We start from the raw sequence: 13,357 nt of genomic DNA, 5'->3' as shown, positions 1-13,357 counted from the left end.
AAAAAAAAAAAAAAAAAAAGGGTCAATTCTGACTTTGCTATGACAATCTGGCGCTTCTGAATCAGTGACTGTAAGTATGTTTAGTTATTAGTTTAAGTATTTGCTATTGACTGTTCAAATGCGGAGTTTTGAGCAGCACAGAGTAACACGTCGTGTGTGTGTGAGTGTGTGTGTGAGTGTGAGTGTGAGTGTGTGTGTGAGGGGTACAGGGTCACACGAGTTGGGGGGGGGGGCTGTCATGTGACACACAGCAGCCACAACAGCACTTATGTTTTATCTATTTTTTCCTTTTTATTCCAAACATCCCCAAACGCATTAACTACATCATGAAATATCTTGATTCTCACTTTTATAGATTGTTGATCTATATTGGGCGATGGTTACACTATGAAATTCATATCTTACAGATTCGTACACACATTTGCACTTTGTTGTTTCTGACAAGAGAATTAAGAAAGCCAAGGCCTCCTATTTTTCTAATCTTATTGAAAAGCATCACTGTACTCCTAAAATACTTTTCTCTGTTATTAACTCTGCTCTAAATTCTCCTACTAATTATTTTCAAAAATCCTTCCTTTGCGCTTTCTGAGGACTTCCTGAGATACTTCTGTGACAAAGTTACAAATTTGAGGGCCCAGATACAGGTAACCGATTACGTTGTGTTGCCACCTACAAATCCAACACCTTGGACAACATTTAACGATGTATCTTTACAAACAGTCAAGGAAGTCACCCCCGCTTTTTGAGGCAAATTATTGATACCGTGAGTCCGGGGCTGGTATCACTCTTGAATAACTAAAATCCAGGTCCATTCCGGACGACCTGAAAATGGCCATGGTTACCCTGGTTCTCAAGAAGCCCTCTTATTAACAATAACAAATTAGTGCTGTAGTAGGTTCTAGCTTCCATCTCTACTCCCTTTCTAAAATCAAGTAATTTCTCTCAAAAAGCTCTCTAGAGGTTGCTATCCATGCCTTTATTACGACTCGGCTGGATTATTGCAACGCCCTCTATTTCGGTATATCAAAGTCCCAAATCTCTCGGTTACAAGTAGTTCAAAATGCAGCAGCTAGATTCTTGAAGCGGTGTAAAAAGTTTGATCATGTCACTCCCCTCTTGCGATCATTGCATTGGGTGCCAGTTCACTATCGAATCGAGTTTAAAATATTGCTACTTGTCTATAAATCACTTAACAATCAAGCTCTGTCTTATTTGTCTGATTTACTCCACCCCTACTCTACGATGAGGGGACTAAGATCAGAGGGCAAATTTCACCTCCAGACCCCTAGAACCTTCTTAAAAACCAGAGGATCTAGAGCCTTTGAAGTGGCTGGTCCCACCCTCTGGAACAACTTACCAGTTCACATCAGAATGGCTTCCACTTTATCTGAGTTTAAGTCATATCTTAAAACACATCTTTTCTCACTGGCTTTTAACATGTGCCTTTTAATTGTTTTAATCTGCTTTTGTTGTTGTATGGGTTTTGAATTTGTTTACTGATTTTCTCCTTGTTATATATTATTGTATGTTGTGCAGCACTTTGGTCAGCCTTGTTTCGTGCTGAACGCACATTTTCAAAGGAGAATAACTGACTGTAGTATTGTTTTTCAGATAAACAAGTATGTTAACTTAGCATGTTTCTTAAATATCTGCAAACATATTATGGTATTTTTATGCTTTAGTTGAGTCAAAAACTTACATACAGCACCTTTAAGGAGTAATGTGAGAGTGACTCCTCGTTAACATGTAATATTAATGGGTCGTGTTTAGTCACTATTTATACTTGTTTTATGTATGACAACAGAAAATATGTAAATGGGAATAGCTTTATTGGGCATTCAGTTGTATTACAGTATGTGACAGTTCAGAGAGTAGAACAGATCTGAAGTGCCAAAACTTGTGCAAACTCGACATGATGTCATAAATATGCTAATTAATACGTGACATCACCCGCCGCCACAAGTCTCACAAAATCCTGTGGGAAGCACTGAACACTGTTTCAAATGCTTCCCTACGGTGACGTCACAGTAGGAGTAGGAGTAAGCCTACTTCTAGTACTTCTAGTTCTCCTCGCTGCGTGTGTCTGTCATCCTCCATTTAGCGTTCAAACTGTTAATACAGTAAGAACAATGAAACTCTCTTCAAGAGCACACAATAACTGAGATTTAAAACTGTGAAAATAAAAGGCTCAATAAAATATCGCACTGATATAATATACCGCGCATCAATATCTCTTCCCTTTTTTATGTGGAGCACGCTGTGTCTCCGTGTTGCTTCTAGCGCATCATTTTTTCATTTGTTATTTTCATTAAAATGAAGTTGTCTATATTTAGCAGATTGTGTTTAACACGCACAGGAGTGATGATCAGGGCCCTTATTCACAAAACATCTCAAGGATAAAAGTAGCTCATAACTAGCCGATTTAGGAGAAAATACAAAAAATAATGGGCGTGTCAGTCCTAAATATAGGACTCCTAAATTTTTGCTCTAAGAGTATTTCACAAATCGTTTCAGCACTAAAACTAGCTCCTAAATCTGTGAAACGTTAGGAGAAGAGGACTCCTAAGTCACTAAGTCACTCCTAAAACCAAGTCACAACTATCCTAAAATGGCTGTTGGCGGCAATCTGCCTCGGAATATAAACTTTATAGAAACATTTGATGATAATGACCTTTTAAAAAGGTATCACCTTTGGGTTTGGAGGTTATCCCAACTCCACATTTTCCTTTAATTATATCCTTTTCATTAACCAGTTGGGCAAGAAGTAACAGCTGTTCTTGCATCCAGTTTGGTTTTCTTTTACGTTTGCATGTCTTACTATCAGCCATGATTGTGCTACTCTGTTAATTAAAAAGGTGTTTATATGCATACCCGCGACGAGAAGCATACATGCAAGAGGCTGACAATTAGCTGAACATATACTTGTTTAATTAGTGACACTTAGCCTGCATTTTAAAATCTTTATTTGAATGTGGCAATTAACATTTTATTTTTAAATATTTATTTGAATATGGCAACATAATATTGCACTCTACAATATTTCTATAAATCTCTGACAGAGACCCCTCCCCTATCAGCCAATCACGGTGTGCATAGTTAGTAAGCATGCTGACATCATCCATAGCAACGAGGTCAACCCCGCCCTTAGTCTTAGCTTAAGGGTGTACTCACAATAGGCACGGTTGCCTTGAACCGAGCCCGAGCACGATTATCCCCCCTCCCCACTCCCCCGCTGACCTGCACTCACACTTGCACTTAACATTCCGGGCCGGAGCACGCTTACGTCATGTATGAGATACTGAAGAAAACCACTTTCGCTAATATTCTGCCGAATAATTAATTTATCATTTATGCCGTGCATTGATTTTCACTTGTATGTATCAGAAAATTATTACGGAGGCAGCTGACGTTAATAAAATAATTTGCAGCTCTACTAACAAATAGGGATATGCCGGTATCAAATTTTCATGTTGCGATTAATTGCTAATGCTTTTATCATGTTATGCGGTATTATCACAATATTGAAATTTAGTTTGAAAAAAGTGCTGTCATAATACAGTATAACAGGTTTAATAACTTTTTTCTTATAACAAAAATAACTGAACGTTTAAATACAATAAAGCAATACAGAAAAATGTATAAAGTTAAAAGTTTTACACAGATTAAAGTGCAAAGGATCTATAAAGACCAATAGGTATCACTTTACAATAAGACCTCATTAGTTAACCTTAGTTAATGCATTAACATTCACAATCAGCAATAGCTACATTTGCTACAGAAGTTATTAATCTTTTTTTTAAAAATACAAGTCTTAGTTCATGTTAGCTCATTAAATAACACAGTTGCAACTTTCGATTTTAACAACCTTGTAGCATCTGGACCAATCAGACACACCATTTTTCATTTGATTTAACAAATCAATTATTCATTAAATTAACAAATAATCACAGACCCCTCACCCAATAAACATGCTGGGTGCCAGGATGTCTGCGAACGAACAGGCCTCTGATTCCATGGCAACCAATGCTGATATCACTGGTTTTGCATTTCTGTTAGATTCTGAGAAGATGTGAGCTAGAAAGCTCCTAAGGACACCCTAAGTTTGCGCCAGGATTCGGCCTTGATTTTCCATTCACCAAGATCATCTGACTCAAACTGGTTCTTTTCCATCAACCAACTCCTGAGGTTGTTCATTGTTTGCTCATAATCGTAGTCCCTAATCATGCAGATTTCTGCTAGATGCTAGTACATGAGTAGTATTGTACAGTAAGAAAGTTATGTCCCTTAACCAGGAAATTAACTTTCTTAGAATTGACAGACAGTTGACCCTGAGAGGTCAAGTTAATACTTACAGCGGATCTAAATATTTATAATTAATTATAACTAATTATGATTATTTATTCATATTTCCCCTTTGAGCTGATTCGTTACAACCTGTTATTAAATATTGGAATACATAAGATCAATGAATGTTCAGAAGAATTTTTCATTGGCAGTTTATGTTAACTAATGAATTAAATAAAGTTAACTAATGAAGCCCTAATGTAAAGTGTGACCGAACAATAAAGAATCAAAACACTTTCAAAAAATATCTAGAGAATGTTGTAGTCCAGATTAAAATGTAAAACAGTTTGAAAATAAATAGCCTATTAAGTCTAAATATTTAAGTATCTGAATGTCTGTTTAAATAATTTAAACACGATTCAGAAACAGAAAGTAGCCTAGTACAGCTGCTTTGTTTACAGGGTTTCCGGGGTAACAGCTGCAATTAAATGAATTATTATTATTATTATTATTATTATTATTATTATTATTTCTGCAGTTTAGCACCCTCTGCTGTCACATGTTCCGCCATGTGCTTCTCGTCCGCGCTTGTTTACGTCAGAGTGCCCACGTCTTTCACGCAGCATACAGCGGTGTTGTGCATTTTGACAAGTTGATGGGAAAAGTATTCTTAAAATGCATTCAAAATTCGGAATAATTTGTAATACATAATTATTCACGGTATTTAGAAGTGCCCACAATAACAATATCGTACAGATTCATTACCGTGATATATCGCATTACCGAATACCGGCACAAGTCTACTCACAAATAACATTTCCTGTTCATCAATAAGGTAAGAACCAGAGCCATTATAAACCTAAATATACTTCATTAAATTAAATTAAATTAATTGAAACGTGTAGTGTAGTAGTAGTAATAGAATATGTTTGCGGTCGTAATGATGACAGTAGCGCACACAAAATAGTATCTGTTCCTTGCTCTGGCGCGGTTAGCGCTCACACTGCATTCGTACCGCGCCCAAACCCATCCGAACCGTGCTCTGGCCCACCTCTTCCAACCGGGCCAAGGCCAGCTAAACAAACCGAGATGGGCATGGCAACGTGGCACTTACCGGGTCCAAGTCACACCGGGGGGACCTTGCGTTTCTCTGGGCAGGAGTGCCCCTGGAACAGGTCTCCAGGCATGTGGTTTACACGGATGCCTCTACCACCAGCTGAGGGGCCACGTACGATGGGCATGCAGTGTCGGGGGTTTGGACGGGCCTCCAACTGCACTAGCATGACAACTGCCTAGAGTTGTTAGCAGTACACCTTGCGTTTAACCATCTCAGAAGGCACATATGAGGGAAGCACGTGCTGGTTTGAATGGACAACACTGTGACAGTTGCATACATCAACCGACAAGGTGGTCTATGCTCCCGTCGCATGTCACAACTCGCCCGCCACCTCCTCCTCTGAAGTCAGAAGCATCTGAGGTCGCTTCGTGCCATTCAAATTCCGGGTCTGCTCAACCATGCAGCTGACGAGCTGTCACGAGCTGTGCTCCCCGGAGAGTGGAGACTCCATCCCCAGTCAGTCCAGCCTCTCACTGCCAGTTGTTTTACTCCCTGACTAAGGGAACACTCAGCACAGATGCACTGGCACACAGCTGGCCGAGGGGCCTGCGCAAGTATGTCTGGAATGGGGCACCCTTTGGTACCCGTGTCCAGACCTCTGGACACGGAGGTTCTAGATGGCCTACCCCAAGAGTTAGTAGACACCATCACTTCGGCAAGAGCACCATTTACGAGACATACTTATGCCTTGAAGTGGAACCTGTTCATCGAGTGGTGTTCTTCTCACTGAGAGGACCCCCAAAGATGCCCGATCAGAGTCGTGCTGTCCTTTTTGCAGCAAGGGTGGGAGCGAAGGTCTTCCTCCACCCTTAAAGTCTATGTGGCTGTGATTGCTGCGTACCACGACCCCATGGAAGGGAAGTCGGTAGGGAGGCATGACTTGGTCGTCAGGTTTCTTACGGGGGTGAGAAGGTTAAATCCTCCCCGGCCCCCCTCTATACCCTCTTGGGACCTGACTCTAGTACTCAAAGCACTACAGCAGGGCCCATTTGAGCCTTTGCAGTCAGTCGAGCTAAAATTTATTTTAATGAAAACACTGCTCCTGACTGCATTGGCCTCCATCAAGAGAGTAGGGGACCTGCACGCATTTTCGGTCGACGAATCATGCCTAGAGTTTGGGCCAGCTGAGTCCCAGGTAAACCTGAGGCCCCGGCTCGGCTACGTGCCCATGGTTCCTACTACCCGCTTCAGGGATCAGGTAGTGAACCTGCAAGTGCTGCCCCCGGAGGAGGCAGACCCAGCCCTTGCTTTGCTTTCTCCTGCTTGCTTTGCTGTCCTGTCCGAGCCTTGAGTTGATACGTAGACCGGACACAAAGCTTCAGGACCTCAGATCAGCTCTTTGTCTGTTACGGAGGCCGGCAGAAGGGGAATGCCATCTCTGCCATCTCATGGCCCACTGGATAATGTGTGCCCTGCCCACTCAGGTTGCGATGCTCACTCTACTAGAAAGGTAGCATCCTCCTGGAGCAGAAGCAGGAAAGAGAATTGGTTCCTTAGCTTTCCAGAATAATTCCTCTTTGCCACTCTGATCTCCTTTTCCAGTGTGTATTTGGCCTGTCTATACAAGACTCTGTCCCCATTCCTGCGAGCATCTTCTTTGGCCTGACGGAGCTGTCTGAATTTTGCAGTGAACTGAAACATGGTTTGTCATTGTCGTAAGTTAAATGAGTCCTGGTAGAATGCACGTCTTCACAGAAACTGTTATATGATGTTACAGTCTCTGTGAGCTCGTCCAGATCGGTGGCAGCATCTTCAAAAACACTTCAATCAGTGAGGTCGAAACAGACACTAGTCCATATTCTCTGCTCACATGCACTGATAATAATAGTTTTGTGGGACTTACGTTATTTGGATAATAAAACATTTTTAAAAGTCAGTGAAATCTGATTCTGTTGCAGTTTTTCTGTTGAACTGAATAAAAATAATATGTTGATATTTAATATAAATAAATGTTCTGTTCAATTGTATTGTTTTACTTTCAATAAATGTGTGGTTATTTTATTGGGCTTGTATTTTTCAAATTCAGTATCATTAAAATTATTGAGTTAAATTTTAAAAACTTTAAAAAATGTTTTATATTATTAAAAAGCATTTTTGGTTTTGGTTTTCAGCCAAGGTCATCCAGAATTTGGCCAAGAATTTTCATTTTGGTGCATCCCTAAATATTTTTATTCATTTATTTTTTTACACAAAATGTCTGAAATAAATTTCTCTACTTTTTTTATTATTATTATTTTTTTTTTTAGAAATGAGAGTAGGAATACACTGACTCTAAAATGTGTGCTCCATCTCCTGGATCAAGCTGCAATCAACCCATGAAGAATCTGGCCTCTGTCTTCAGTGATGAAACAGTGGTCTATGACCTCAGGTAAGACACAAGTAATTTTAGCATTAGTGAGTGTTGTTGCATGGAACCATCACAGTGAGGCACAAAATAACTTTCTTGAGCCTTTACTGTCACTGATCCTCACTGGTAGAATGATCTTCCCTACCTTCCCAAACAGTAAAATTCCTTTAAATTTTTCAAGCACTTGACTGAATCTTTTTTAAACTGCTTGATCTCTTGATCTTTCTAGTAATGTATGCATTTTTTTTATCTTGAATCGTTTCCTATTCTTTCATTGTTTATTCTTTTCATCTCATTTCTAGACTGCACTCTGAACAGTTTTGAACTTTTATATTTCAGCAATTGTTCTGTTATTGCCTCTATAGTATGAATTTAATTTTATGTTCCTCATTTCTAATTACCTTTGGATTAAAGTTTCTGATAAAGCAATAAATGTAACTCTAAGGTGCATACATTTTATTCAGCATATGTAGTGCTCCAAAATGCTTTTTTGTTTGTCTTTTGTCAGTATCAGCAGTAGTGAGAGGCAGATATCAGAGTCTCCAGAACCCAGCTGTGTGTCTGTGAAAAGTAACGCATCCATGATGGAACCCCTTAAATTCAGTGATGGACCAGGGACCTCTAACCCTCCGTCAGTATAAACATTTGTGACCCTCTCTGTGAAATCCAGGCTAAAGTCTCAAAATCTAATTATGATATAACAAGCATCAAAGTTTGATTTCAACCATTAATTTCCCTATGATTTCAATCTTTGACATGGTCTTACTCAGTAATAAAGATATCAATATTACATTTTCACAGAATGTTCTTTACCTTATTAAGGATGATTTTATGTAGAAAACAGTAAATCACCAAAAAATTACTTTAGCTGTGTTTTCACAGACAGAGACACATTTACTTGACAATTTACTGTAAGGTGCATTCATTTTATTCAGCATATGTAGTGCTCCAAAATGCTTTTTTGTTTGTCTTTTGTCAGTATCAGCAGTAGTGAGAGGCAGATATCAGAGTCTCCAGAACCCAGCTGTGTGTCTGTGAAAAGTAACACATCCATGATGGAACCCATTAAATTCAGCGATGGACCAGGGTCCTCTAACCCTTCGTCAGTATAAACATCTGTGACCCTCTCTGTGAAATCCAGGCTAAAGTCTCAAAATCTAATTATGAGATAACAAGCATCAAAGTTTGATTGCAACCATTAATTTTCCTATGATTTCAATGTTTGATATGATCTTACTCAGTCAATAATAAAGATTTCAATATTACATTTTCACATAATGTTATTTACCTTATGAAGGATGATTTTATATAGAGAACAATAAATCACCAAAAAATTACTTTAGCTGGGTTTTCACAGACAGGGTCACATTTACTTGGTAATTTACTGTAGTGTATCACAAATTAATAATGCTTAAAGAAACTTTAATGAAACAACACTAAATGTATTCCAAAATATGCAACATACTAAACAGAAGTGCCTCCCAAAATCAAAGTCATATCTGGTAACTGTATGTTTTATGAAGGTCTTCAATAGTCATTGTAATCACTGTCATTGTCTTTTTGCTGCTATTGTCTTTTCTATTTCAGCAGGGGAGAGATATATGATCTGAACAAATCTTTACCATACTCTGCATCCCACTATCAGCACCATATCAGAATGAATAAAAATGTTTCTTACCTTCTGACCCACAAAAAAACAATTAATAAAACACACAGTCTGTTGGAAGAGACTGAAGCCCTGATACAGGATTCTCACCAATCAGTAGATGATGTCCTTCAGAGATTCAAATACCAGCACAAAACCACCATGAAAAACAAGCATGAGAGATTATCTGAGGGAAACAAACAGGAGAATGTAACCCTCCTGAACAGGATCTATACGCAGCTCTACATCATAAAGGGAGAGAGTGAAGGAGTGAATGAAGAACATGAGGTTTTACAGATGGACAAAACATCCAGAACACAACACTCACAAGACACTTCAATCTACTGCAGTGACATCTTTAAAGCTTCACCTGAGCCAGAATCTGAGGAGAAAGAGCAGATCAAGACTGTTCTTACTAAGTCCAACAGAGAAGTGATTGTGAAACTTGCTGAAGTGGCTTTCAATCAGCTGATGAAGGGCAATGTGATGTTCTATGAGGAGGACCTGATTGAGAGCAGCATAGACGTCACTGATGCCTCAGTGTATTCTGGGATTTGCACTGAGATCTTTAAGGAGGAGTTTGTGCTTCATCAGAGGAAAGTCTACAGCTTCATTCATCTGAGTGTTCAAGAGTTTCTCGCTGCTTTGTATGTGTTTTACTATTATGTATGTACAATTATGGAGGGATTAAAGAATTTTGCTTCAATACAACATTTGCTTAAAATTGCAGTGGAGGAAGCCCTTGAAAGTGAGAATGGACATTTGGATCTGTTCCTGCGGTTCCTGCTGGGCGTCTCACTGGAGTCCAATCAGAGACTCTTACAGGATCTACTGACACACACAGAGAACAGCTCAGAGAGCATCAGGAGAACCACACAGTACATTAAAGAGAAGATCAAAGATGGACATGGACTCTCCACTGAAAGATCCATCAATCTGTTCCTCTGTCTGCTGGAAGTGAAAGATCAGACTCTGTCCAGAGAGATTCAGGAGTTTGTGAAATCAGACAAACACTCAGAGAAGAAACTCTCTCCTGCTCACTGCTCAACAATTGCCTACATGCTTCAGATGTCAGAGGAGCCGCTGGATGAGCTGGACCTCAAGAAATACAACACATCAGATGAGGGGAGAAGAAGACTGATACCAGCTGCCAGCAGCTGCACTAAAGCTCTGTGAGTGTCTATTTCTTGTGTAATTATTGATAGAAGTGCACCGATCGATCGGCCAGGGATCAGAATCAATCTCACTTCTTTCCGATTCCGAGCCGATCCGTTTTGTTACCAGCGGCACAGGCAGCAACGTCAGCCGCGCCTTCTCACTCTCTTCTCTCCGACGACCCCTTCTCTCTCACACACGTCTCATTCGCTCCGGTTAAATAGTGCTTGTATTGCGCATTATTTTAGTCATTCCCGCAGGTTTCACTTACACCAAAAGCATGCGCACCAGAACTGATCAATATTAGTGGAGCGCACACAAGCCACGCTCAGTCTCAAACAGCTTGTGAGCCACAAATACCAAAATGAGTGGCTAACTGTGCTAAAACGTTTAAATACATACAAAAAATGCCCATCTTGGCGAGTATCCAGTTAAACACAGTCAGTTTTGGAACGTTAAATAGTTGAGAAAGAGAACGCATGTTGTGTAACATGGGCCTGTTTGCACCTGGTCACTTCATGTATTTTTTTCTGATCGGATATCTGTCCGATTGTGAAAAGACCAGGTGTAAATGCCCTCTGAAACGCATTCGAGATGGATATAAATCCGATCGCTCAAACCACCCACATAGTTACCAGCGGCACAGGCAACAACGTCAGCCGCGCCTTCTCACTCTCTTCTCTCCGACGACCCCTTCTCTCTCACACACGTCTCATTCGCTCCGGTTAAATAGTGCTTGTATTGCGCATTATTTTAGTCATTCCCGCAGGTTTCACTTACACCAAAAGCATGCGCACCAGAACTGATCAATATTAGTGGAGCGCACACAAGCCACGCTCAGTCTCAAACAGCTTGTGAGCCACAAATACCAAAATGAGTGGCTAACTGTGCTAAAACGTTTAAATACATACAAAAAATGCCCATCTTGGCGAGTATCCAGTTAAACACAGTCAGTTTTGGAACGTTAAATAGTTGAGAAAGAGAACGCATGTTGTGTAACATGGGCCTGTTTGCACCTGGTCACTTCATGCATTTTTTTCTGATCGGATATCTGTCCGATTGTGAAAAGGCCAGGTGTAAATGCCCTCTGAAATGTATTCGAGATGGATATAAATCCGATCGCTCAAACCACCCACATAGCAATTGTCTTCTGGCCCAGCTCTGGGCCAAACAAGCAGTTACACCCACATGCAGCAAAGAATTACGGCCCTTGTTTGGCCCAAATTTGGACTACAGATATGAGCCATAACTGGCCCAAATCTCAGCCGAATAGTAACTTATAACCAGCCCTGATCTGGGCCAGAACAAGTTTTAATAGTGCTACCCAATCTCAGCCTTCAGTAAACCACATAGAGACCAGCCTTTAACCAGAAACCCCAAAACTGAGCCATAAAAAAGCCAAAAAAACAACAACAACTCAGCCACGGCTCCATCGATAGGCAGTAAAACACACAGCTACACCTTTAGACAATTAAGCATCTGTGATTCACACTTCTTTAGATTGTGAGGGAAAGAGTTTCTGGCTCAGCTGGGACTCGAACCAGAGATCTTCTTGCTGTGAGGACACAGCATTTCCCACTGAGCCTGAAACTGAAACTTTTTCATGATTGTATGTATGTGTAAAATAAAATAATAATAAAACATTTACAGGTGTAGCGAATCAGCTCAAAGGGGAAATTTGAATAATAAATCATAACTAGTTATAATTAATTATAAATATTTAGATCCGCTGTAAGTATGTACTTGACCTCTCAGGGTCAACTGTCTGTCAATTTTAAGAATGTTAATTTCCTGGTTAAGGGAAATAACTTTCTTACTGTACAATACTACACAGAGCCTGTAGCATAAATCTGCATGATTAGAGACTCCAGTTATGAGCAAACAATGAACAACGTCAAGTGTGATACAAGTAAGACTTTATTAACTACATAAACACTTAAACTAGTCTATCATACACATATACACACACACACACACACATACACACACACATGCATACAGTTGGTATAGGAACAGGATTAAAGCTTAGGCAGTAAAGAGAAGAGAAATAAAGCATGAAGCTATGGGACCATTGGATATTCAGCAGATCTACAGCCTGAAGGAAACATCAGATTCTTAGTTCAAACACACCTTTGTAAAAAGGTGCAAATGATACTTAATGTATCAATTAATAAGACTAAGTTTGATACTTGCACGTCTTGTCTGTCTGACAGAGAGTCCCGATGCAATCTGAATGCTCAAGTTGATCTTTGCTGAAGTTGGTTGATGGAAAAGAACCAGTTGGAGTCAGATTAGCTTGGTGAATGGAAAGTCAAGGCCCGAGGCCTGGCGCAAACTTAGGGTGTCCTTAGAAGCGTTCTAGCTCACATCGTCTCAGAATCTAACAGAACCACAGACTGGAGGCGGTTCACTGATGTGAGGCCTTTAAGGCCTGACAAGATTCACGCCTCTCAGGATGAGCTTGTCCAATGAGAAAGGCTGAAATTCCAAGCGGGAGTTTGGAAATACTGGGGAGTTTTATGACCCTTTGTGTGAAAGCATGGTAATTTGCATATGGAACTTGAATCGAAATTACTAAAGATTTTCAGAACACTAATATATTGCCTATGTACCAACATATAATATGCACTCTCGTTTAGATCATCAGTAGATGAATTCATAGATACTAAACATGGTAGGGTTACATATAGGTAAGATGACAGGAAGGAGTGGTTCCATCATAAGCTTGCATAAAACAGTATACAATATAAAAGACAATATACAAGGACAGTAACAACATACACAATGACCTGAAGGATATGTGTGTTCA

The 13,357-nt window shown here is 39.9% G+C and overlaps 1 protein-coding gene and 1 pseudogene across 1 annotated transcript; both read left to right on the top strand.

Annotated features, from left to right (window-relative positions):
* The first annotated feature begins 7,647 nt into the window (after positions 1 to 7,647).
* LOC107572980 (uncharacterized) lies at positions 7,648 to 9,865 on the top strand. Its single transcript, XM_016259419.1, has 5 exons — positions 7,648 to 7,769; positions 8,257 to 8,379; positions 8,728 to 8,850; positions 9,336 to 9,812; positions 9,862 to 9,865. The coding sequence occupies exons 1-5, from the start codon at positions 7,678 to 7,680 to the stop codon at positions 9,863 to 9,865; spliced, it is 819 nt and encodes a 272-aa protein (XP_016114905.1). The 5' UTR covers positions 7,648 to 7,677.
* The window catches only part of LOC107572984 (NACHT, LRR and PYD domains-containing protein 12-like), a 16,139-nt pseudogene continuing 12,599 nt past the window's right edge, over positions 9,818 to 13,357 (top strand).

Source organism: Sinocyclocheilus grahami, unplaced genomic scaffold (assembly GCF_001515645.1).
Source record: "Sinocyclocheilus grahami isolate Dianchi unplaced genomic scaffold, SAMN03320097.WGS_v1.1 scaffold1843.1, whole genome shotgun sequence".
In the NCBI taxonomy this organism is placed as follows: domain Eukaryota; kingdom Metazoa; phylum Chordata; class Actinopteri; order Cypriniformes; family Cyprinidae; genus Sinocyclocheilus; species Sinocyclocheilus grahami.
This window is presented reverse-complemented; position numbering and strand designations above follow the sequence as displayed.

Excerpts from the sequence above, each read along its gene's own strand:
- LOC107572980 (XM_016259419.1), top strand. The coding sequence starts at position 7,678 with ATGTGTGCTCCATCTCCTGGATCAAGCTGCAATCAACCCATGAAGAAT. Across the intron at positions 7,770-8,256 it reads ACAGTGGTCTATGACCTCAG|TATCAGCAGTAGTGAGAGGC; the intron begins GTAAGACACAAG and ends GTCTTTTGTCAG. Across the intron at positions 8,380-8,727 it reads CCAGGGACCTCTAACCCTCC|TATCAGCAGTAGTGAGAGGC; the intron begins GTCAGTATAAAC and ends GTCTTTTGTCAG.